The sequence below is a fragment of the Elephantulus edwardii genome, unplaced genomic scaffold, assembly GCF_000299155.1.
Source record: "Elephantulus edwardii isolate Elephantulus edwardi_28Jun2011 unplaced genomic scaffold, EleEdw1.0 scaffold00107, whole genome shotgun sequence".
Lineage (NCBI taxonomy): Eukaryota > Metazoa > Chordata > Mammalia > Macroscelidea > Macroscelididae > Elephantulus > Elephantulus edwardii.
The window spans coordinates 222,694-244,994 of record NW_006399857.1 but is presented as its reverse complement, the minus strand read 5'-3'; the positions used below and the strand labels follow the sequence as shown (position 1 = coordinate 244,994).

The 22,301-nt window shown below is 39.3% G+C and overlaps 1 protein-coding gene across 1 annotated transcript in view; it reads right to left on the bottom strand.

The window, feature by feature from the left end:
* THEGL (theg spermatid protein-like) overlaps positions 1 to 22,301 on the bottom strand; it is a 101,636-nt gene that overhangs the window by 57,874 nt on the left and 21,461 nt on the right. Inside the window, exons 2-3 of the mRNA XM_006891971.1 lie at positions 20,321 to 20,354; positions 11,137 to 11,202 (exon numbers count right to left, since the gene is read on the bottom strand). Of these exons, the coding sequence (XP_006892033.1) occupies positions 11,137 to 11,202; positions 20,321 to 20,354 (100 nt within the window). The remainder of the gene's footprint in view (positions 1 to 11,136; positions 11,203 to 20,320; positions 20,355 to 22,301) is intronic.

The following is a 22,301-nucleotide window of genomic DNA, read 5'->3' as shown; positions in this document are numbered from 1 at the left end:
CCTTGGAGAGGGACATCATACTTGGGAGGGTGGAGGGACAGTGCAGAAGGAGAAGACCCTCTATGAGGTGGATTGATTCAGTGAGTGGGGTAATCAGGATGTGTGTGTCAGAGGCAGTGAGATTGGCACAGGATAGAGCAGGGTTTAGGGCTGTTGTTCATAGGGTCGCTATGAGTCGCAAGTGACTCGACGGCAAATAACAACAACAACAACATGTGAAACATATACCTAGACCAGGAGGCTGTTGTGCAAACCCAGCAAAGGAACATTACATAGTTTAAAATTAAGAAGGAAGTGCATCATGGTTGTATTCTCTTTCCATATATATTTCATCTGTTGCTATTAAAGAAGTTGGACTCTATGGAAGAATGTGGCATCAGGTTTGGAGGAAGACTCATCAATAACCTGCATTATACAAATGACAAATCTTGCTTACTGAAAGTGAGGACTTGAAGCACTAGTTGCAGAAGATCGAAGAATACAGCTTTTAATATGGATTGCATCTCAAAATCAAGAAAACAAAGATTCTTACCATTAGACCGATAGGCAACTCCATTATAGAGAAGGAATTGAAAATATCAATAGCCTCATCTTACTTGGATTCACAATTAATACTGTTGGTATCAGAAAATCAGGAGATGTATTCCACTGGGAAAGTCTGAAGTTGGGGACCTCTCCAAATTATTCAGGAGTAATGATGTCAGTTTGAGGACTCGAGTGCATTTGATTCAGTCCATGGTTTTTCTGCACTTGCTATGCATCTAAGAGCTGGACAACGAATAAAGATGACAGAAGAAGAATTGATGCCTTTGAGTTGCGGTGTTAGAGAAGAGCACTGAACATCCCACAGACTGCCAAAACAACAAAGATGCCTTGAAGAGGGTGCAGTCAAAGTGCTCTTTGGAGGCAAAGATGATGAGGCTTCACTCGCATACTTGGGGCATGTTGCTAGGAGGGGATATTATTTGGAGAGGGACATGATGCTCAAAACGGCAGAGAGCTGGCGAATGAGAGGAAGACCCTCAACCAGGTGGGTTGACTCCTGTAATGGCTCCAATGTGTCAGGAAGGGTGAGAATAGCATAGTATAGGACAGAATTCAGATCTATTGTACATAAGGTCACTACTGGTAGTACTCAACTGAACAGCCTCTAACAACAACAAGCAAGTTAGAAACAGCTCCTGACTGTTCTTAATTTTATTTCCCTTTAAGAATTATCTCAGTTACAGCATTTTACAATTTTCAGACATCAAGAGTGGATAAAGCAATGATAGACATTTTTTAAAAGTACAATGTTTTCTCTTCTGTCTTAAAACATAATGGTCAAACAGAAGCTGTTAGAGTTAGTTCTGTCTCTCTCATCATATAATCAATATTGTAATTTCCAAGTCAGGGAGGCAGAAAATGGGCATCCCAACTATATTCTTTGTGCTCCCATTTTGAGTAGAAATCTCATACCTGGTAGTCAGAAAATGAAAAAGTTATCATTTATAGAATACTTAAACCAGTTATCAAGTTGACTCAAACATCTGGTTACTCTATATCTACAGGAATAGAAGTATTTTCCATAGAATTTTCAATGACTTTATTTTTCAGAATTAGATTTCCAGTTCTTTCTTCAAAGGCACATCTGGGTGGACTTCACTCATTAAAGGACTCAATTCTGACTCATAGTTGGACCTTCAGCAAGTCTCCAGGACTGTAAATGACAAAGGAAGAGACAGTCTAGCTTTCTTCCATTGGAGCAGCTGGCAGATCCAAACCACAAGAGAGGCATGGCCTTTAGGTTAACAGCGGCATGCCTATGGCCTATGCCATCAGAGCAACCTCAGGTCGACTGTTGTTGTTGTGTGCCATAGAGTCAGAACTGACTCATAGCTGTACCTCCAGAGGGTTTTCAAATTTGGCAAATCACACGGGAGATTGTCCATCCTCCAAAGGAGCCCCTGATGGATTAGGACTGTGTGCCTTTGGAACCGCAGTACAGGTTCTTACCACTAGGCCACCAGAGCTCCCAAAGTGGACTGTTATTTTTGCTAGAACCTCCAGGGTTTTTTTACTAGCGGTTGAGCACGTTCACTATTTGCACCCTCAAATCCTGAGCTCAGTACTTTATTGTATGCTCTTGAGTTGGAGCTGACTCATAGCTGAGACTTCAATAGGTTTTTAGAGGCAGGAAATCTTCCAGGAGGAGATTGCTCATCCTCCTGTGGAGCAGCTGGTGGATTCTACTCACATGCCTTTCAGATTACAGCACAGCTTCTTAACAATAGGCCACCAGAGCTCCGAGTACTTTAAGGACAACTGTTTATCTCAACAACCCTGTGAAATGGGTATAACTGACAGAGCAAGGAAACACCATATGGCTTAAAATTAAGAAAGCTGTGTATCAGGGTTGTATCCTCTCTCCATACCTATTCAATGTCTATACTGAGAAAATCCTTCGAGAAGCTGGACTCTGTCAAGAATAATGTGGCATCAGGATCAGAGGAAGACTCATCAACCTAAGTTACACAGCCTTGCTTGCTGAAAGTGAGGAGGATCTGAAGTCTCTGCTGCGGAAGATCAAGGAACACAGTCTTCGATATGCATTACATCTCAACATCAAGAAAACAAAAATTCTCACCGCTGGAACAAAAGGCAACATCATAATAGTCAAGAGAAAAGATTGAAACTGTCAATAATTTCATCTTACTTGAATGGACAATCAACAAACACCTTTGCTACCAGTAGTTAGATCAGGAGACATATTCCACTTGGAAAAGACTGTAGTTAAATTATCTCATTGAGAGTTTTCCTCTTTTTGCTGACCCTCCATCTTTTCAAGCATGCTGTCCTTTCAAAGGAATAGCCTCTCCTAGCAACATGTCCAAAGTATGTGAAATGGAGCTTCAGCATCTTTGTCTACAAGAAGTACTCTGGTTGCACTTTTCCCAAGATAGATCTATCTGCTTATTCTTTCAGCAGCTCATTAAGTAGTCAGTATTTTTCTCAAGCACTACAATTCAAAGGCATCAATAGTTCTTCTGTCTATTCCTTGTTACTGGTTGTGGTGTGCTGCAATCTCAAGGCACGTGGTTTGAATACACCAACTATTACAAAGGAAAAGGGTGGGAAATCATCTCCCATGTCATTGACTGCCTCTGAAAACTCGCTGGAGGGTCAGCTTTAGGTCAGCTATGGGTTCCGACTCAGTGGCACACAAGAACACAAGTTGGTAGAAGTACTCAATTTCTTGGGTTAATAAGCCTTCCTTGTATAGGTGGAGAAAATATCCTATTACTCACAGCATTGTACGTCAGGATAGATTTTTTAATGTTCTTTTTTGATGATGAATTCTGTATCATTTCTCTTCAATTTGTCATTCATGGCGTCATAGGTCATATGACTGTCCGATTCAAAATGGTCAACACTAGCCCATCTCAACTCACGAAATGCCTAGAATGGAGATCTTTATGTGTTCCATTCTTTTTTTTTTTTTTTTACAGCTGCCAATTTTCCCAGATTCATACAGCATACATTCCATGTTCTAATTACTAATGAATGTTTGCAGCTGTTTCTTCTCATTTTTTTTAAAATGTCTTCCAATCTGAGGAGCTCTTCTGCTACCATGTCTAGCAATATTCCTCTGTTATTCATAGGGTTTTCGAAGGCCTGTTTTTTCAGAAGTGGATAGTCAATCTTCTTAGTTTGCCTTGTTCTGGAAGCCTTAGTGAAATCTGTTCACCATGCCTGATTTTTGGCATTTTAAATACCAATGGCATAGTTTCAGAATTGCTGCAATAGGCAAATCACTCTAGTAGAACAAACTGACAGACAAGTACTATACTCATAACAGCAAACCATAAACAAGTAAGCATATACATACATGAACTATAAAACAAGCAGCAGCACGCAAGTTCCTCTCTACTCCAATACAGCAAAGGAGCCTTTAAAAGCTAGAAGAGGCCAGGAAGAGAGCTCCCATAGATTTTTAGGAGAAAGTATGATGCTGCTGAAACCAAGTCATGAAGTTGCTCCTAATTTGTTATGGCAGCCACAGGAAATTAAATTGAGACCTCAAAAAAGGACAGAAATAGGTGGAAATTCCTTCATTAAAGGGAATGTGATTTGGCCAGGAAAATACCATTGATGGTAACAGAGTGAAAGGAAGAACTTGGAAAGTGACAAAGAAGCTCAAAGGAGAAAGGCTAAAAAAGTCCAGAGTTTAGAAAGTGAAATTGGCCTAGTTTAGTTCTGGGTTGCTCTTATTGTTAATTGTCATCAAGTCAATTACAACTCACAGCAACCCTATACACAATAGCTCTTAACCCTGCTCAACCCTGAACCAATCTCACTGCCTCTGACACACCTATCCTCATTACTCCAGTTATTGTGTCAATCCATCTCATCCAGGGTTTTCCTCTTCTAGACCCTTCCAAGTATGATGGATAACCCTTCAAGGGTTATCCATCCTGGTTACATGCCCAAAGTATGTGAGACAGAATCTCAAAATCTTTGCCTTAATGGAACAGGTGGGTTTCACCCTCTCTAGGAGAGACTTCTTAGTTCTCTTGGCAGTCCATGGTATGTTCAATATTCTTCTCCAGCACCATAAGTCAAAGGCATCAATTTCTCTTCTGTCATCCTTTGTCATTGCCCAGCCCTCTGATGCATAGCAGGTAATTATGAAGACCATGGCCTGGCTCAGGTGCACCTTGGTCTCTAGGCTGACATCCTTGCTCTTCAGCACTCTGGAGAGAACTCTGACAGCAGATTTCCCTAATGCAATTAATCTTTTTATTTCCTCACTGCTAGTGCCAAGAGTGTTGACTGTGTGGAACCGAGCAAGCTGAAATTGTTCATAATCTCAATCACTTCACCATCTATCACGATCCTGCCAGTTGGCCCAGTGGTGAGAATCTTTGTTTTCTTGATGTTGAGCTTTAACCCATATTGCAAACTACAGTCCTTGACCCTCTGCAGCAAATGCTTCAGGCCCTCCTCAGGTTGAGCAAGTAAGGTTGTGTCATCTGCATAACACAGCTTATTGATGAGTTTTCTTCCAATTCTAATGCCATATTCCTTCTCATGTTTCAAGTAACAAGCAAAAGTTACTTTAGAAAAACAAATTATGGTCCTTCTAGAAACGAAAATCTCATACTTCAACTCACTGCTATGGAGTTTATCCTGACTCACAGAGACCCTCAATTAGGTTTTTGATATTTTACATCTTAATAGGAGAACACTGTCCATCTTTCTTCTACAGAGAGGCTGGCAGATTCAGCCTTCTAGAAACATATGGCCATTGGCTTTGGTATGGAATACATCAACAGAAGACTTTATGGGATTGTTGTTGTTGTTATGTGCCATTGAGTCGCTTGTGACTCATAGCGACCCTATGTACAACAGCCCTAAACTCTGCTCTGTCCTGTGCCAATCACACTGTCTCTAACACTCCCATCCCGATTATTCCAGTCACTAAATCAATCCACCTCATAGAGGGCCTTCCCCTCTTGCGCCATCCCTCCACCCTCCCAAGCATGATGTCCTTTTCCAAGAACCAGTCTCCCTTCACAATATGTCCAAAGTATGTTAGACGGAGCCTCAGAATCCTTGCCTCCAAGGAGCCACCCAGTTTAACCCTTTCCAGGACGAATCTGTTAGTTTTCCTAGCAGTTCATGGGATTCTCAATAGTCTTCTCCAGCACCACAGCTCAAAGGCATCAATTCTCCTTCTATCCTCCTTGGTCATTGTCCAACTCTCTGATGGGATTATTAGCATATTAAAAATTTGGGGCCAAAACCTAGGAAACACATAATATGAACTGAAAGCACTGGTGGTTATATAAAAGTCAATTTTCTTTTATTTGGCTTAAGGAAAGTTAAAAGGAATATTTTTAGTGCAGTGAGAAAGTTCAAAGGCTCTACTATTCAGGGAGAAAATATATAGATGCAAATTTCATCAGAAAGTGATATTAACCAGCATGATAACTAGTATACTATGTACATAATTCTTCACTCATTGCAGTAGCATAAAAATCACTTATGTCTAATTATTCTATGGCTAGCAATGTCAAAGCATAAAATTTTAGTCTTTTGCTGTCCCACTGTTAAAAGAATAGATAGATCTTGGTTAAAGTTCAATCATAGTGCTCCTGGGAGGCAAGAATGACTAAGTTTTATCTCACATACTTTGAGCATGTTGTTAGGAAGGGCTACTTGGAAGGGAGTTCTGGAGGCCTACTGGTAAGAGGCTATGTTGTAATCTCAAAGGCATGCAGTTTGAACTCACCAGCTGCTCCAATACAGAAGGAAGGTCAATTTCCTCTCACACGAGTTAGTGCCTTTGAAAACCTGCTGGAGTTCTGATTTGATAAACAAAACTCTTACTACACTGCACAATTAAAATATTCCTTGGAAAGAGACATCCGTGCAGATGAAATAGTCAACAATTTCAACCTTTTCTCCATCTGTCATGATGTTGCCATATTGTCCAGTGGTGAGGATTTGTGCCTCCTTGATACTGAGATAATCCGTGGTTGTAGCCTTTGATCTTCTGCAGCAAGCATTTCACTCCTCCTCACTTTCAGGAAGCAAAGCTGTACCATCTGCATAACACAGGTTACTGACCCTCCAATCCTGATGGCACATTCTTCTTCAGGGAGTCTAGCTTTTCAAAGCGTTAGGTCTGGAGAAAGGAAACTGAATTGGTCCCCCTCTAATACTTCCTTTTGCAGTTATAATAGCATTTTATAACTTACTAATCAAGAAATCCTATTTGACTCCTCCTTTTACCCCAAATTCTTATATTTCACTTGTCATCAGATCATGTCAACCCATATTTGGCTCCACGTCTTTCAATCTTCATTGCTATCACGTATAAAAACAACAACAAAAAGGTTATCATCAAGCCAATTCTAATTCGCAGCAACCTTCTGTGTTTCATAGTAGAGCTGCATTCTACTTTGTCACGAGCATGGCATTTAGGGAGCAGATTTCCAGACCTTTCTTTCCAAGGCACTTCAACATGAATTAGAATCCTAACCTTAAGCCCACTGCTTAACCATTTGTTCCACCCAAAGACTCCCTGTCTTGGGGGAGGGGGTGGGCAGGGAGAAAAGTGCAACAATGAATGACTGGAAACCCTAAGTCTCTGTAAACTTTCGTTAAAATTTATAAAATTTTTTTAAAAAAGACTCCCTGTCTTAAGACACACTCTCTCACCAACACAGTGGTTTTCAGAGACTGTAAATCACGTAGAAGGACTGTCCACCTTCCCCCTCCTCCATAGAGCCATACACAGGTTGATTCTAATTGGTAAAGAGGCTCTCCCTTTCGTTATCAGCACAACTCTCCACGCACTATGCTAGGACTAGGCCTGCATTATAGTTATACCCCTCCCCCCTCATCAATCTTCCTGCCTCTGGTTCTCTGTGACAACAGAGGGACTGTCCTTCTCTAAAACTGACAGTGTGATGTAATACAAATAATGGTCTCTGTATTCTTTTTTGTTTTGTTTTGGTTTTTAATTTATTATTAATTTCAATGAAAATTTAGAGACTTTGGATTTCCATTCATTCATTGTTGCACTTTTCCCCCTCCCAACCCTCCCCCCTAGTAAACCACCCTCTTGGAAAAGTAAAAGAAAAATTCTTTCATTGTTTTACTCCCCCTAGGTACACTCCACTATGCAGCCTTCACTCTGGACTCCTGTCATGACAAAAATACATAATCACATATCCCTTTTAAACAGTTTTCTTCCTCATCTGTTTCAAGGCAGTATACATTATTTATCCCATCTTTCTCAATCTCCCCCCAACCCTGAGATCAGGCCTGTTTTACAACAGTGGCACCATACAGTATTTGTCCTTCTGTGACTGAGATACTTCACTCAACATAATGTCATCCGGGGTCAACCATTTTATATAATATTGCATGAGTTCCTTGTTTTTCAACGCAGTGTAGTATTCCACCGTGTGAATATACCATAGCTTCTCGCTCCATTTGTTTGTTGATGGGCACCTGGGTTGTTTCCAACTCCTTGCTATTGTGAACAAAGCCACAATAAACATGGGTGTGCATATATCTGCTTGGGTGTCAGTTATGGTCTCTTTGGGGTATATTCCCAGTAGTGGAATTGCTGGGTCAAATGGTATCTCTATTTGCAACTTTTTGAGAAAGTGCCATACAGCCGTCCACTGTGATTGCTCCATTTTACACTCCCGCCAACAGTGAATAAGGGTTCCAGTTTCTCCACAACCTTGCCAGCATTTGTTGCTTGCTGTTCTGTTAAATATTCCTATTCTGACTGGGGTGAGATGATACCTCATAGTTGTTTTGATGGTCTCTGTATTCTAAGCAGAGTGTTGTTACTTGCAAGCTGTGTGAACTTTGGGTTGTTAAGTACCATCAAGTCGAGTACAGCTCATAGTGATCCTATGAACAACAGATCTGATTCCTTTCCTATCCAGTGTGAATCACAATCTGAGTTGACTCCACAATCAATACACTGGATACCAGAAGTCAGGAGACGAACTGCACTTGGAAAGCCTGTTGTCAGGGACCTCTCTAATTACTGAGGAGGAATGATATTAGTTTGAGAACTTTGGTGAGCTTGATTCAGACAATGACCTTTTCAGTTACTTGTCATGCTGCTGAGAGTTGGACATACAGATGACAGAAGAAAAATTGATGGCTTTGAACTGTGGTATTAGAGAAGAGTACTGACTACAAAGTGTTCCTTGTAGGCAAAGATGGCAGACCTTCGTCTTGCATACACCGGGCATGTTAATAGGAGAAGGACATTATGCTTGGAAAGGTGGGGGTATAGGGAAGCGGAGGAAGACCCTCAACCAGATGGATTGACACAATGACTCATATTTGCTACCAAGTGTATTGGTTATGGATTTCACACAAGCAAAATACTGCTGAAGGTCATTAAAAAATGGCTAGAAAAGTACACAGAACTTGGGTAAGCTACTTACATTTTCCAACTTAATTATTTTGCTTGATTTTTTCCACTGGTCTCAAAATCACTTGGAAGGGATGGAAATATCTCAAGATTATTGACTGTATTACCAATATTCATTAACATGCCCCTTACCAATGTCTATGCCTCTTACCAAGGTTTGTCAACAATGTACTTGTGTGTGTGTGTGTGTGTGTGTGTGTGTGTGTGTGTGTGTGTGTATCCAATGAGGAGTACTGTTCCTAGCCAAGTCTCTGTGTATTTGTATAAAGCTTTCACACCTGACCTGTAATAGATAATTACAAATGCTTTACCTGCCCTATCCAACCATGCCCAGTGCATTCTCAATACAATTTCTTAAGTGAGTAGCAGTCAAGGACACAACACGTGCCCCCTCACTCCTCCATCTGCAAATCAGCATTCCTCGTCCATATGGAGGCTTCTTCCTCAGCAGTCCTCCCCTAGAGAGAGGCCTTCCTTAGGAATCTCTGAGGAAAGTTCATCAGGGTAAAGCAGAAACCCTGAAGATACTCTCCCTTCTAACACTGTACTCACTATCTTCCCACTGCTAACTTTCCTTCTGCTATCCACAAAACTGCAGAAGCTTTTCATCCGAGGCTCTCTCACCAATAAGACAAGTCCCCACATCTGCACTGACCCATGAGACTCTCTGGCTGCTGCTCCTGGGGAAACAGGGAACAAGGGAGAGTAGATAACCTTTCTGGGCTTCATTTCTAGCTTAGACTGTCATGGTAAGTCCTTACAGGCTCAACCACTACTTTCATGTTGGCCCTGTGTCTTATAAAGCTATTCCAACACCTAACAGGCCATTTCGGGTCTCTTAACTCAGCCCACCTTCTTGACACCCACCCAGGGGGGGAAAAGTCCATATGAAATCTATTAATCACTAAGTACCTCAGAACAATCATTTAATCAGATCAGAACAATATTTGCCCAAAAGTAAAGATGAGAAGGCAAAAGGGGTAGAGAAATCCAGCTGAAAGGAAATGGGAAATTCATCCTGGAAATGAGATGAGGGCTGGCACATTACAGGGACTCTAAGTAGGGTCATGAAACATTTATTGTAAAAACTGTAGAATAGGAAAGTAAACTTTTTTCAAAGTACATATGAAGTATATTCATCACTATGTAACCATCATAGGCTAACAGGAAGATGAACAGATATATATGAAGGTGAAAAGGATTAACAGATTTGGTAGACAACAAATCTACATGCACATTTTTATGTGCTGTATCAATGTATATGATAGAGACAACATGCCTCCAGAAACTCTAGGAACTCTGATAAATGTCGATAGTTGTAGAGGAGCTTCAGGCCTTTTGTTTATAGGGTCGCTATGAGTCATGCTTGACTCGACAGGAATCAACAACAATAATAGAGACAAAGGGAGCAAAGTTATGCAAATTTTATAATCATAATCGAAAGCACAACTAATAAATAAGATATATACTTTTAAGAGGAATCTTGTGGTCAAGGTTGGGAGAACTCAAAGGCCAATTTGCTGGAGTTCCAGAGGAAAACTACACTTTAAGTAGAAGCTTAGAAAAGCTACACCAGGTTTCAGAGGCAACAAAATTGGACCTGAAGGAGAGGTACAAGTGTCATATCCTGGGGACAAGACTCTCCAATTCTGCTACCAACAGAGTTATCTGGGGAGTTTTTATAGCTCTAGAGAGCTCTGGTGGCCTAGTGGGTAAGGAGTTGTACTACCAATCCAAAGGCAGGCAGTTCAAATCCACCAGCTGCTCCAAGGGAGAAAGATAGGCTATGTCCTCCCTCACAATTTACAACCTCTGAAACCCCACTGGAAGGTCAGCTATAAGTTGGTTCCAACTCACTGGGCAATAAGTGATTGAGTTTTAGAAATTTTAACACTGCAATCTAGCTCAATTAAATTAGAATTTCAGAAGATGAGACCTAGGCATCATTCTTTTCTAAAATTCCCCAGGTGATTCCTACATGCAGATACGCTTAAGATCCATGGACCTGGAGTTAGTCTACCATGTGCCTTCTCAACTGAAGCAACAATTTTGGTTGTGGAGCCAATTTAGCAGAGAGGCGGACATATCCGATATGCAAGGCAAATGGGAAGGTAAAATAATACATACCTATTTAATGAAATATATGTAACGATCCCAAACAAGTCCATATTCTATTTCCTTACCTGTCTGGAGTTCCCCATTGTTTCTTAGGTCTAGAAAGATCATGGATTCTTTTCCTGGAGAAAAAACTAATAAATACCAACTGATTAATTCAAAGAGAATGCTTATTCAAATATATGTATCTATTAGATGACTCCTACGAAAACAAATCTTATCCAGGCAAAAATAAACTCTATTTTTATGCTCTATTTTATGTGATTTGAAAAGGGCTATAAGATTCAAAGTAGCTAGAAGTACTGTGGACCTAAAATTCACACTTTTAGATCATTAGTATGTTTTTGTTGTCATGTACTGTCAAGTCAGAACTGGCTCATAGCTGACCCTTCAGTGGGTTTTCAGAGGCAGTAATTGCGTGGGAGGAGATTGTCCATCTTTCTCCCTCAGAGAAGCCAATGAATTCAAACAACATGCCTTTGGACTAGCAGCCCAACTGCTTAGTACTAAGCCACCCAAGATCTCTAGATCATTAATACAGTTTGTAGTAAAATCATATTAGGAAATAAAATCATACTGGGAAAGTTGGAAGGTTAGCGAAAGAGAGGAAGATTCTCAGTGAGCTAGATTGTGGAACAATAGTCTTAAATATGTTATAGAGATGATGAAGAGGGCACAGGGTAGGATGAGGTCAATTCTGTTGTTGGGTTGCTAAGGGTTGTACTCAACAGCACAAACAAGGCACTAATGGTCTCTGATAAGAAACATAACAACAACCAAAAATAAAATCTAGACAGTAAATATTCTACAAAATGAAGAGTGCATATTGTCTACAGAAGACACCAGGTAAAAACACACACTTCTTAACTAGGCGAAATCTTTGGTGAAGTGTCTGTTCATATCCTGTATCCATTTTGCAGTTTGGTTGTTTATCTTGTTGTGGTGCTCGAGTGTTCTATAAATTCTAGATATAAATCCTTTATCAGACATCTCATTGCCAAATATTCTTTCCCAGTCGGTGGCTTTCATTTTCACCCTCCTGGAGAAGGTTTTTTATGTGCATAGAGATTTAAGTTTTAGAAGGTCCCATTCATCTACTTTATTCTTTCCTGTTTGTAGGTTTTTCAGAATGCGTGGAAAACTGTTCATGTTGTGGATTAGGGCTTTTAGAATTCTTCCAAGCTTTTTTCTGATGAGGTTTATAGTCCTTGGTTTTAGTCCTAGGTCCTTGATCCACTTTGAGTTGGTTTTTGTGTATAGTGTGAGGTGCGGGTCTTGCTTGAGTTTTCTGCAGATGGTTTTTCAGTTTTGCCAATGCCATTTGTTTAAAAGGCTGTCGTTTCCCCACTTAACTGATTTCACCCATAGGTAGATGGGCTGATTTCTGGGTTCTCAATTCTATTCCATTGATCTATGTGTCTGTCATTGTGCCAGTACCATGCTGTCTTGACCACAGCAGTGTAATAGGATTTGAAATCAGGGAATGAGATGCCTCCTACCTTGTTTCTTTCTTTTTTTTTTACTTCATTATTTCTTCCACTCACATCTTTTTCATTTTCTTTCCTGACTTTGTGATGTATTATGTTGTCACCCCACACCTTCATCCAGGCTTCAGTTATCAATGTTCAGTGCATCAAACTATGCTTGAGATAGTCTGTAACAACAGGTGGGATGTGTTCAAGACATCAGGCTGGAGATATTAGAGTGTTGGCAAAAGAAAGCAGAACAATCAATGAGATAGAACGGCTTGGTGACTTCTGCAGTGACTGGCCGAGGATCATGCAGGATAGGACAAGGTTCAGATCTGGTCATCACAGGGTCGCAATGAGTCACAGTCACCTTGATGGTACCTAACAACAACAACAACATGTAATTCCTATAAGGATACTCTAACCATTTCCATTAATACCTAGAATGGATGAAAATACATCCATTACTAGAAAGAAAATATACATTCTTATTCAACAAACGAATGACTTTGCTACAGAATCCTGCAGGACCCCCAACGATATAGCTTATGCCAACTATCCAGGAAAGGTGGCTGGGATGGAGAAGAAAACAAGCTCTAAGCCCAAGCCAAACAATTTATTATATATTAATCATTACATGCTTGGAAGGGTGGAGGTACAGCGCAGGAGAAGAAGACCCGGGATGAGATGGACTGACACAGTAACTGGGGTCATGGGGGTTGGTGTGCCCGAGGCAGTGAGACTGGCTCGGGACAGAGCAGGGTTCAGAGCTGCTTTACATAGGGTTTGTATGGGTCACAGGCATCTCGATGACACATAACAACAAGGAAGTTGGTTTCTCACATAAATCATCTCCTCTAAACCAAGATTTTCCTAGCTAGATTTTCTTCACCTGCAAGGTAATGCTGCTTTTTAAATGCATAATTTATACAAGACTATTGGTAGTCCTTAGCTTATTCTCCACATACTTAAATTGGACCATTATTTCCATTGCAAGTAATCTCATTAACTCTTGGTTACTCTGTGTGGAGATCTGACTAATATTTCAGCCTTCTCATTCACTTATATGTATTGTTCATTATGTCATCTTGGTTACATCTCTAAACGAAATAAAATAAAGATCGTAATCATATCATGGGCTTCCTGTCTCTCTCAGGAATTGCATTACATCACATTTTGTCATGTTCTCATGCAAAAACAAGAGAAGTGAATCTACGTGAAGGGATTATACTCTTGAAAGCAGATTTATAAAAAAATGAGGACTAAATTACTGTCCCATGTCTTTACTGATGACTAATCTCTATTTGATAATAGCTAAGTAAGTTTTTAAAACTTTTAACTATCAATGACTCTGAAATAATTCCAGGTCTAAATTCATAGAATAATCCAAGTCATTGTCTGACTCTTTTCAGTCATACTGCTCTTTTTACATTTAAACATTCTTGCTTAACTTCAGAAAATAAGTTTCTTCACAACTTTGAATTGTAGTGTTGCTGAAGAGTACAGAATATTCCATTAACTGCCAAAAGAATAAAAATGTCTGTCTTGGAGGCAATGCAACCAAGGGCCTCCTTGGAGACAGCTGGTGAAACTTGGTCTCACATACTTTGGACTTACTGTCAGGAAGGGCTAGTCCTTAAAAAAGAGACATCATCCTCAGAAAAATGGAAGGTCAGAGGAAGACCCTCAACGAGCTGGACTAACACAGTGCCTTGAAAAATGTTCTTGAGCATTTTGAAGAACATGATGGTGCAGGATAGAGCAAGGTAGACTTCTGTTGTTCTTAGGGTTGTTACGAATCTTGGTTGACTTGATGGCACCTAACAACAATGACATTACGAGATGGCACATTTGTATAATAAAATCTTTTTAGAGGATGAGGACAGGAGTAGCTAATGGAGACAACATCATTCCTCAAAACCAAATCCATCAAATAAAAGTAGTGGGGGAAAAACCCAACAATCTCCACAGTTATTTTTAAACATAAAATTATATATATATATATGCTTTGATTTTGTTATTGTTATTGTTGATTGCCATTGAGTCGAGCACAACTCAAAGCGACCCTATGAACAAAAAGCCTGAAGCCTTTCAATAACTATCATCATTTATCAAAGTTCATAGAGTTCCCAGAGGCATGTTGTTTAGGAAGTGGATTCCACTCCTTCTTCGAAATATATTAGCTATACTTCCTCCTAATTAACAGTAATATGTGTTCACTCAGCATACATCAGAGATTGTGAGGTTGGCACAGAATAAGACAGGGTTCAGATACGTTGTTCATAGGATCACTGTGAGTCGTACTTGGCGTGATGGCACTTAAACTACAGCAACAGCTTACATTATTCGTTTGAAGTAATGTGGTATTTTGAGTGCAGATAGTGACCCATCTAGTCACCACAAATTTCTCTGAATTTTATTTTCTGCTAGGAAAATCTAAGTATTAGAACCATTCTATCAGCTTTTGAAGCTTCACATATGACTTTTTAAACAGAAATATTTCACAAAGACAAAGCAGTAGTAGTTACTGAATAGAAGAGGAGGAGAAAGAAAAACCAAGTACTAGAATTATAAAGGTGGAAAACACATTGTTGTTTCTGCTGGGTGCCTTTAGGTTGGCTTCGACTCATGGCGAGCCTGTGTACAGCAGATTACAATTGTACCTAACCGTGCACCATCCTAAAATTCTTCTCTGTGCTTATGCACATAGTTGTTGGTAGTGTCAGTCCATCTAATCGAGGGTGTTCCTCTCCCTCATGATCCTCTGTGTTTTCCAAGCATAATTTTCCTTTCCAAGGACTGCCCTCTCCCCTTATTAAATGCCTAAAGTATGTGAGAGAAAAATCTCATTCTCCTTGCTTCCAAGGGGCACTCTTGTTACACTTCCTTCAAAACATGTTTGTTCTTTGGATAGTCCATGGAATAGGCACTTTTACTCAGTATAAGAATTCTGAGGTATCTATTCTTCTTCTGTCTTCCTTATTCATTATCCAACTTTCATATGCATAGGATGCAAATGAAAAGATCACAGTTAGGATCAGGCACATCTTAGACATTACACTGGAATCATTGTTTGCAGCACTTTAAAGAGATCCTTAGCAGAAAATTTCCCCGGGGAAATAAGTCTTTTAATTTCTTTACTGATACTTCTGTGGATATTGACTATTGTTATTGTTCTTATGTGCCACTGAGTCAACTACAACTCATAGCAATCCTATGCACAACAGCTCTGAACCCTCCTCTATCCTGAGTCAATCTCACTGTCTCTGACACACCTATCCTCATTACTCCAGTTATTGTCTCAGTCCATCTCATCCCAGGTCTTCCTCTCCTGTACCATCCCTCAACCCTTCCAAGTGTGATATCCTTCTCCAAAGACCAGTCCCTCCTTGTTACATACCCAAAGTATGTGAGATAGAGTCTCAAAATCCTTGCCTCCAAGCAGCAGCTTGGTTTCACCTTCTCCAGGTCAGACCTGTTAGTTCTCTTGGCAGTCCATGGTATGTTCAATATTCTTCTCCAGAACCACAACTCAAAGGCATCAATTCTTCTTTTGTAATCCTTGGTCATTGTCTAGCTCTCTGACGCATAGGAAGTAATTGCAAAGACCATGGCCTGGATCAGGGGTACCTTAGTCTCTAGACTCACATCCTTGCTCTTCAGCACTCTGGAGAGGTCCCTAACAGGAAATTTTCCTAATGGAATTCATCTTTTGATTTCCTGTGGATCCAAGTTAAATAAAATCACAGACAACTTGAATCTTTTCTCCATCTTTCATAATGTTGCCTATGGAGACAACAATGGAGACAATCCAGTGGTAAGAATTTTTGTTTGTTTGTTTTTTATGTTAAGGTACAATCCGTTCTGAAAGTTTTTTATCTTCTTTAAAAAAATGCTTCAAATCCTGTTCCTTTTAAACAAGGTGTTGTCATCTAGATCTTGAAGGCTGTTGGTGAGTATTTCTCCAATCCTGATGCCATATTCTTCTTCCCATTGTCTGGTTTCTTGGATTATTAGTTCATCCTACAGATTGAATAGGCAAGTGAAAGAATATAATCTTGACACACACCTGTCCTGATTCTAAACCATACAGTATCTTCTTAATCTGTTGAGATTACTGCTTCTTGATTCATGCACAGGTTCCACATAAGCATAATTAAGTCTTTTGGGATTTCCATCCTTCTCCATTATATTAATAATTTATTATGATCCACATAGTCAAATGACCTTGCATAGGTAATAAAAGACAAGCAAACTTCTTCCTTTTATTATTCCCTGCTTTCAGCCAGGATCCATCTATCATGCCTTTCACTGCACAACCTTTTCTGAATCCAGATGGAATGTTTGGTAGTTTCCTGGATATGTACTACTTCTGTCATTTTAAAATAATATTCATCAAGATCTTACTTGTATGTGATATTAATGATTTCGTCCACAATTTCTATATTATGTGGATCACCTTTTTGTTGGAATAGGAAAATATGGATCTCTTCCACTAAGTTGATCAAGCAACTGTCTTCCAAATATTCTTGGCATAGACCAGAAAGAACATCTAGGACTATATCTGTTTGTTGATATATCAATTCCTGGGGCCTTATTTTCTTTTACTTTATTAAATTTTATAGTTGTTTGCATACAAAATTCATATGCATTGTGTCTCATTCACGTACACTGTGTATCAGACATTCCTTCATCCACATTGTGTTTCATACAATCAGTTCTAGCCACTGTCTTATAAAATTAATCACCATTATCTTTGCCCACTGTCACCCTGTCTTTTCAGGTACCTACCAGATCTATCCTAATTCCTTCAGGCCTTCCCTCTGCCCACCAAACTCCCTACCCTCAATTCCCTTACCACTTTCCCCTTCCCCCTTTAGATTTTTATCCACATCTTGCTAGTTATCCTTCTATTTTTACAATAATGGCCTTGTTCAGTATTTGTCCTCATGAAACTGAGTTCACTCAGCATAATACTCTCCAGCTTCTCCTATGTTTTATAGTATTTTATGAAATCATGGCTCCTGAGTGCGGTGTGGTATTCTGTGTGAAAATACTGCAATTTCTCAATTCATTTTGTTGTTGTTATTGTTGATAGAAATTTGGGCTTTTCCTATTTCCTTGTTAATTGTGAATAATGCTACTATGACTATCAGTGTACAAATCTCCATTTAAGTCTCATTTCCATTTTCCTCAGAGTATATTCTTACCAGTGGAATAGCAAGGTCATATCACATTTCTATGTTCAGTTTTTTGAGGAAATGCCAAACTGCCTTCCAGAGTGGTTATACCATTTTATACTCCTACCACAGTGTATGAGAGTTCTAGTCTCCCCACATCCTCTCCAACATATATTGCTTGCGGTCCTGTTAAATTATGTCACTGCTGCTGGGGTGAGATGGTATCTGATTGTGGTTTTGATTTGCATCTTTCTTACTGCAAGTGATTTTGAGCATTTCTTCATGTATCTGTTGGCCATTTTAGTGTCTTCCTCTGTGAAAAGTCTTTTGCCATTCCATAATTAGGTTATCAGTCTTTTCCTTGTAGAGACCCGGGAGTATTCTGTAAACTTTTGTTATGAGATCCTTGTCTGAGATGTTATTGACAATTTTTTTTCCCAAGATCGGAGGTTTTCTTTCCACCCTATTGAAAAAAGTTTTAGTGTACACAGGGACTTAATCTTTAGAAGGTCCCATTCATCGATGCTATCCCCTCCTGGTTGTGCATTTCTGAATGCATTTGTCAGCCTCTTTAGACTGCAGGCTAGGTCTTCTAAGTTTGGTTCCATTCTGTCTGTTATGACCTTTATGGGCTTTACACCTACGTCTCTGATCCACCCTAAATTCATTTTTGTGTATGAAGTGAGATATGGGTCCTGTTACACATTTCTGCAGGTAGCAATCCAGTTTCATCAGCACCATTTGTTGGTACAATGACAGACACATACACCAATGGAACAGAATCAAAAACCCAAACATTAAACCTGTAGTCAGCTGGTACCCGACAAGGAAATGAAACCTATCAAATGGGGGAATGACAGCCTCTTCAACAAATAGCACTGAATTCTTGTTTTCTGGGTCTTTTTAAAAACTTTTCCAGTACGGATTTTTTTTTTCTAATTGTTGCACATTTCCTTTCTGTGTTTGGTAGGAAACCTGTCCACCATGGAGGACTCTGTCAATTTTTATAATATCAGTGACATAGCTTCTAGTATCAAAACAACACAAGTTACCACAGTACAGCATGCTGACAGACAAGCTAAAACAAATATATTCATAGATAATAAAATACATGTAAATAAGTTAAACAGTAACAACAAATAGGAATAATTTTAACCTACTGAGGAAAGTATTTCTCATTTATATGAATTATTGATCCACATCCTTATTTTCACTGTTTGTGATTCTATTCTGTTTCCTTTTATAACTTCATTTCCCCCAAACTCTGGTGGCCTCATGAGTAACAAGTTGTGCTGTCAACCCAAATGCACCTTGTTTGAATCCACTACTCTGTAATAAAAAAAAAAGGGCAATCTCTTTCCAGGTGATTTACGACCTCTGGAAACTCACGGGAGGGTCAGCTATGAGTCATTTATGACTCCATGGCACATAACAGTAAAAGTAAATATAATTTGTTATTAGGAGGAATCAGTTCCTGGAGAAGGTCATAATATTTGGAAAAGTAGAGGGTCACAGAAAGAGAGCAAGACCCTAGACAAGGCACATTGACACAATGACTATAACAATGGGCTTAAACACAGCAGAGGTTGTTAAGATGGAACAAAATCAGATAGGGTTTTGTTCTGTGGTCCACAGGGTTGATGTGACTCTGAGCTCGCTCAACAGCACCTAACAACAATAAGAGTAAACAAGGGTAAATATGTTTTTGCAGGAGCCATTTATTTTATGTCTCTGTGTTGACATACATTTGGTTTGGTGTGGGGTGGAGTGGTTTGGTTATATTTTCTCCTTAGAGGATGTTTTTGTTGTTGTTGTTGCTGTTGCTGTTATGTGCCATCAAGCTGCTTGTGACTCATAGCAACCCTACGTACAATAGCCCTGAAACCTACTCTATCCTCTGCCAACCTTATTGTCTCCAACACACCTACCCCCATTACCCCAGTCACTGAGTCAATCCATCTCATCGAGGGTCTTCCTCTCTTGTGCTGTCCCTCCACTCTAAGAGGATAGTTTCTCAAAATTCCAAAGAATTTTTTGGTTGCATTTAGAGGTAAAGGGAGACTAGGATATGTTCACTAGAAGTTTCACAAAACCTGTGACATGAGACTACTAATGCAGAATTCTCAACCTTCGGATGCTCAGACTTTGCATGTAACAGATAACTTGTATTAAGAATGTGCACTGCAATAACAAAGGCACATGGTTCAACTCCAACACCAGCTGCTCCGTGGGAGGATAGGCACTCTCTTCCTATGTAATTTACAGCCTCTGAAAACCTCACTGAAGGGTCACTATGGGTCAGTTTCAACTCAAGGGCACAAAACAACAACAGAAACAAATAAAAAACTGAGTGAGTGAAGGAGAGTTCTCCAACAGCTTAATCTTCTTCCTTGCCTCACTTAACAATCATTTTTTCCTCTTTTCTCCCTTTCTCTGTAGGAACTAGGATTGGAATTGGGCTGTGTAACAATGGAAAAGGATAGGAATCTCCTTACAAATCTCAAGATAGATTTTATTCAAATATCCCCTATCAAGTCTGCCAATCCAGCAAGGCTGGTTCATCAGTTTAGGTTTATAAGAAAAACACAATACTACAGACTTACCATTTCCTTGTAATTTTATTAGAAACAGAATCTGCTAAAAAAAGGAAAAAGCAAAAGCAAAAATTATTTTGTAAGAGTAAAAGATTCTCAATATCATCACAAATAAGTAGAAAATTTAAATATGAAACAAACATATTACCATCATATTAAATCTAACTCCTGGAGACTACATGTGGTGCCGACTAGAAAGGTTCTGGGGAGAGAGGGCTGTAATCTTTGCACTAGTACTTTACCAGGTCTTTTCATTTGTAGAGCCATTGGATAGGTTTGAATTTCTAAACTTTTGGTTACAGTCAATCACAAACTTCTTGTACTATCTAGTCCTGGAGAAAGGAACTACAAGAAAACAACTATTTTAAGGAATGGTCAAATTAAATATTTTCTTTAATTTGCACCAAAAAAGAAAACCCACAGGTGAATTAAAAAGTAAAATATTTGTTTTAGTATTAAATTAGAGGCAAAAACAACTATCTTCATGGCCATTGCATTTTAATAGTTTTGTACAAAAGGCAATAAAGACTTAAAGGATTAACCTAACAGATTAAATATTTATAATTCTCAATGCCAAAAATTAGCACTAAAATCAAAGTAAAACAAGAGAAAATATTTTACAAAAAAATAATCCCATATGTTAAACGGCTTAAAAGTTATAATGTTCTGTTTGCTTGCAAAAAGTGAAGTAGATTTAATGTACTTGCTGAAGAAGATCAACGAGTACAGCCTTCAATATGGCTTACATTTCAACATCAAAAAAAGCAAAAATTCAAAAATTCTCCCCTCTGGACCAATAGGTAATATCGCTAAGTATGGATAAAAGACTGAAATTGCCAATGGTTTTATTTTACTTGGATCCACAATCGACATTCTTGGTGGTGGTAGTTGTTGCTATTGTTACATGCTATTGATTCTCCAGCAACTCATAGTGATCCTTTGAACAATAGTTTTGAACACTGCCCTATCCTGAGCCAGTCTCACTACCTCTGACACACCTACACCCATTATCTCAGTTACGGGGTCAATTCAATTCATCCTCGGTCTTTCTCTCTTGCCCTGTCCCACTACTCTTCCAAGCATGATGTCTTTCTACAAGGACTGGTTCCTCCTGGCAACATGCCGAAGTATGTGGGACAGAGCTTCAAAATTCTTGCCTCCTAAAAGCAGCTTGGCTTCACCCTCTGTAGGACAGATATGCTTGTGTTTTTAGCAGTCCATGGTATATTCAATACTCCAACACCACAGCTCAAAGTCATCTTCTTCTGTCATTCTTATTCATTGTCCATCTTGCAAAGACCATGACCTGGATCAAGTGCACCTTAGTCTCTAGACTAGCATCATCACTCTTTAGCACTTGGAGAGGTCCCTAACAGCAATATTTTCCCAATACAGTTAGTTTTTTTTTTCCTTTCCTAACAGCTGGTGCCAAGGTGTTGATTGTGGAACCAGGCAAGATAAAATTCTTTTAAAAAAAATCTCAATCCTCTCCATCTATCGTGGTGCTGTCAATTGGTCCAATGGTAAGACTGTTTGCTTTCTTGATATTTAGCTTCAGTCCATACTGGAGACTGCAGTCCTTGACATTCTGCAGCAAACACTTCAGAACTTCCTCAATTTTGGCAAGCAAGGTTATGGTCATTTGCATTCCTTAAGTTGTTGATATATCTTCCTCCAATCCTGATGCCACATTCCCCCTCAGAGTCCAGCCTCCCAAATAACATAATTTTCACATATAAATTTAAAAGTTTTGGAGAAAGGACACATCCCTGACACATTCTTTTCTTGATTTTTATCCATGCAGTGTTTCCTTGCTCTGTTCTGATGATAGTTTCCTGGTTCAAGTACAGGTTTCACATGAGCACAATCAAGTGTTATGAGATTTCCATTTTTCTCAAGGTTAGCCACAATTTTTTTTTCTTTCAGAAATCATTTTTTTACAGAGGTTTTGGATTTCCATTCATTCATTGCCGCAATTTTCTCCCTGCCC